Source organism: Pygoscelis adeliae, unplaced genomic scaffold, assembly GCF_000699105.1.
Source record: "Pygoscelis adeliae isolate BGI_AS28 unplaced genomic scaffold, ASM69910v1 Scaffold259, whole genome shotgun sequence".
NCBI lineage: Eukaryota > Metazoa > Chordata > Aves > Sphenisciformes > Spheniscidae > Pygoscelis > Pygoscelis adeliae.
The window spans coordinates 251061-255377 of record NW_008825497.1 but is presented as its reverse complement, the minus strand read 5'-3'; the positions used below and the strand labels follow the sequence as shown (position 1 = coordinate 255377).

Here is a 4317-nt window from a genome sequence, read left to right as displayed (position 1 = left end):
ACTGAAGACAGTAGCTGATATCTCAGTCTTACTCCAGATGCTGAAGGAGCCGCAGGCATAAATCCTTTTACTTGCCAGCAGTAGTCTGTCACTCCCTGTGTGTAAGTTTTTTTTTACCAGGCTGTTTGCTGCAGTGACTTACTGCTTACTTTGACTATCATGCCTAACTTTCTTATCACAGGTCTAAACCAACTAACAGTTAAGTATTTAACTAATGCTCAAGTCAAGTTTACTCCTGTAAGTCCCTTATCAAATAACCATCAAACTCTTAGATCCTTTCAGCAGGTTTGGAAAATAAAACATATCTTTTCCGTTGGATATAGGAGTGATGTGGGAACCACCTGTTCTGTGTGAAGGACAAGAAATAAAACATTTGATAAAGGGAAGAAACAAAACATCTGATAAATGGAAGCCATGAAGATATCAAAGCGGTTCTTCGCTTTTGGGATTTTGGCATGCATAGTTATTTATGTTGCATACATAAAATGGCACTTGGATTCCAAACCAGTCATGGGAGCAACAGAGGGAGTTGCTGAAAGCAGGGAAGACAAACTGAACCGTCAGGCACTGACCACAGATCTCTCGGTCTTTTATGGAATTATGTTTGACGCAGGAAGCACAGGAACTCGTATCCATATTTTTAAATTTACACAGCAGCCAAAAGGTATGGCCTGCTCATTGCATGATAGATTAATTCTCCCGTAATGTATGGAGTAGATTATTGATGATTCTTTTCTAGGGATTACTTGAACAAACATACTTCAGCTCTTTCTAGAGAGCCATCAGGAAGTATATTATGATTCAAGCTGTGGGTTTGGATGAAATTATGAGAACGTTCAACAAGGAGAAAATGCTGTAATGTCAGAATGTGAACTAAATAGCAGCTGTACCTTTAGAACGGTGCCTTGAGGAAGAGCAGTTTCTCATCACACTGCATGGTGGAAGAGTGGATTATAAATTCAAACTGCCTTATTCCCCCAGATTTTCACCATGAGGTTGCTGGCTGTCTCCAGTTCCTGGCAGTGAGCTGCTTCTCTCTGCATTGTCTGGTTTAGTGCATCCTTGGCTTCAGTGTTGGATTTAAATTGCAAAACTTCACTATTTGATTAAAATTGATGTGTATTGCATCTGGACAGAAAGTATTGCTAAGAAGTGAGATAGAAGCGTACAAAAAAGCTCCAGTTTTCCTCTGGAGTCGTAAGCTTCATTTGTTTAGGTGTTGTCAGCTCCTATTGGTGAAACTCTTAAAGATGAAAGAACCCGTGTGGATGCTGTTAGTAGGTGATCTGAGGATGCTTTTAAGGATTAGCAGTGTGGTGTATGGTGTGATTGGCCTGTGGGGAGCACCTTAGGTTTGCAGAATCGGCTAGTGTAAGGTTTAGCCACCAAAGGCATTAAACCACAGTCCATGGATTTCCTTCTTTCAGTGTATTCCCAATTCTTTGCTTCTTCCTTGCCTGCTTCTCTTTAAACACAATTTCAGAATGTATTGCAGGAAACTTTATGGAGTGTAGCTGGGTACAGGAGGAGGATGTTATCAAGCTCATGTTGTCTTGCCTGCATGTTCATATAATTGTCTATACTGCAGGTTTCCAAAATACTTAGGTCTGGCCCCCTCTGCCGCCATTGAAAATGGTGGTAAAGCTTCCACTGAGTTTTGCTGGAGTCAAGTTTAGCCAGAACAGAGCACGCTGAAACATGGGGTCTTTGATACCGGTGCAGTTTGGAAAGCTGCACATGGCAGGTGTAGGGGCTCAAAGAGAACTTGCACCCATCTGGTGATTGTCTGATGTGCATGAAAAATATGTGCATATTGGACACCAGCACCTGAAAACAGTCATGACTTTTAAAAATGGTTTTCTCGGGAGCTAATTCCATAGCCAGGGCTGTATTTAAAGGTCAGGTGGCTGTTGATAGTTCATTAGACAGAGGCTTCAGTTGACTTCCGTTAGCACATAAGGATGTAATTTGTAAAATGGTTTTCTTTTTGCATATGCAAAATTATTTTTACCATTACTTATTTTGGAATACTGCTTTTGAACAGAGACTCCCAAATTAACCCATGAGACATTTAAAGCACTGAAGCCAGGTCTATCCGCATATGCCGATGATGTCGAAAAGGTAATTTTGTTTCTGTTACTGTAAAAGTGCATGCCCCAAAACCTCCTGTTCTTGATATGCCCTGCAAATCACATCTTGCTGTGGTACAGTATGCTGAACTGTCTCAGTTCAGGGAAGCGTCTCCAAATGACACAAGCCCGCAGTAAAAGTTGGTCAACATGCAGAAGAGCAAGGAACAGAACGCATTTAGTTCCGCTCGGTGATGTTGTTAATTTAGCACAGTGGATGTTTTTCCTATCTCTGCCTTAAGAGTTTCGATGCGCTTAAGAAAGTTACAAAAGAGCTGTGTTGGATTGGAGCAGAGCCTTCTCCAAAAGTGACCGGAATTGGATTCTCAGGAAAATGGTCTAAAAACCAAGCCAAGTACTAAGTGACTTCTCTCCTGTCTCCCTCACCTTCTGGCTCGCAGGGATTTAGGGAATTCCTGAGCCAGACTTACACCCGGCTCATAGTGTTTTACTGGCTCCAAAGGCCTTTTTTTTCCCAAGGATTTGTCATACTGCCTTTTGAACCTTTTGTAGCCAAAATGTTGTGGCAGAGTTTTCTATGTCACTGTTTGAAAAAGAGACTCTTCCTGGTTTTTTTTGACCTGCTGCTGGATGATCCCCATTATATCCACCAGGTCTCACGCTGTAGGAGGTAGTGAGTCCTCCACCTTCTCCTGACCCCTTCTGATAGTCACTTGTCTCTGTTCCACATTTACAGTGAATCATACCTCTGATCACCCTTTTGCCCTTCCAAGAAAGGCAAATCTAAAGTGTTTCTAAGATGCCTTTTTTTGTTCTTTCTCTGCTCACAGAGCGGCCAGGGAATAAAAGAGCTCCTGGAGGTGGCGAAGAAGGAGGTTCCTATGGAGCTGTGGAAGTTTACTCCTCTGGTCCTGAAAGCCACAGCTGGCCTACGGTTGCTGCCAGGAGAGAAAGCTCAGAAGTTGCTGGATAAGGTACTATTTCTTGCCTTTCAGTTTGCTTTCCAGAAATTTTATAGCAAAGTTTGGTCCCTTCTGTGTAAGGTACATACTCCTTTATCTTCATGTACACGAGCCATTCCTACCATTTAACCCTGAGAGCAATGCAGAGCCACCTGATCTCAAATAGGGTTGGGAGGAGAAATTGTGTGAGTATAAGCACAGAGGAATGATGACAGCTCTGAGTAAGCCTGGAGATGACATATAACATAAGAAGTGTAATGAGATACTCCTAACAGTCACCACAGGCTTGTTCTTGCTGGGCGTGTTTGTTGCTGGTTTTGACCAGGATGCTGCTATTTTGAGTAAAGCGCTCTGCTATTTGATTGGTCATGTTATCAGCCTGCTGTTGCAAGGTTGTTCCTTTATATTGATTGGAAATAATGTAAATTGTATTCACAGGCATGTAAAATATGTTTAATATTTTAAAATATTATAAAAATAAACAACATATTATGTTCTAGACCGTACGGCTATGGGAAAAGTTTATTAAGCGTGCACTAAGTGTACTCTTTTTCTAAGCAATAATTGGAAGGAAGAAATGTGGTGTGGTTGAAACCAATGTCTGTATTGTTCTCTGCTGCCTGCAAGCTGGCCTGTTCTTTTCCACACTGAATTTCAGCTGGAACTGCTGCAGTTGTTACTTTAGAGGACTCTGGAAACCTAGGGCTTTGCTGTCTCGTGTAGGATGTAGTGTAGAGGACCTCTAACAGCCAACATGCTCCTGTTACAAATGCCATTCCCTGGGGCATTCCTGTCCATCTCCTGCCTCTCCCGTGCATATATAATACCCTGTGGGTCGCCAATTGCAGCAAAGTAAACTGTGTTCCCTTCCCTACCCATGTCCATCCCTTGTTAATGGCATTTCTGAGCAGTCTTCATGCTTGAAAACCCACACATCCATCCCTGTCTCTGCACCAAACTGCAGAGCCAACGTGTAAATCACTGACCTTTTATAGCGGAGCACAGACTGATGCTTGTTGGGCTCTTGAACTTGAGACAAAGTGGTGAGCAGCAGTCAGGATCTGGCCCAAGAAGAGGAGCAGTTGTGTAAAACTGGAGTTTTTTTAAAACTTGCTTTCCAGCTGAAAAAAGATTTCTCTGAGTGTAGCTTTTATTTGAACTACAGGTGAAGGAGATTTTTCAGGCCTCCCCCTTCTTTGTGAGGGACAACTGCGTGTCGATAATGAACGGAACTGATGAAGGTAGGTTAACTTGCGGTGACCCTT

The 4317-nt window shown here is 42.5% G+C and overlaps 1 protein-coding gene across 1 annotated transcript in view; it reads left to right on the top strand.

Moving 5' to 3' along the window:
• The first annotated feature begins 323 nt into the window (after positions 1–323).
• Positions 324–4317, top strand: part of ENTPD6 (ectonucleoside triphosphate diphosphohydrolase 6 (putative)) — a 14129-nt gene continuing 10135 nt past the window's right edge. Inside the window, exons 1-4 of the mRNA XM_009331352.1 lie at positions 324–664; positions 2045–2121; positions 2921–3064; positions 4218–4293. Of these exons, the coding sequence (XP_009329627.1) occupies positions 406–664; positions 2045–2121; positions 2921–3064; positions 4218–4293 (556 nt within the window). The 5' untranslated portion in view covers positions 324–405. The remainder of the gene's footprint in view (positions 665–2044; positions 2122–2920; positions 3065–4217; positions 4294–4317) is intronic.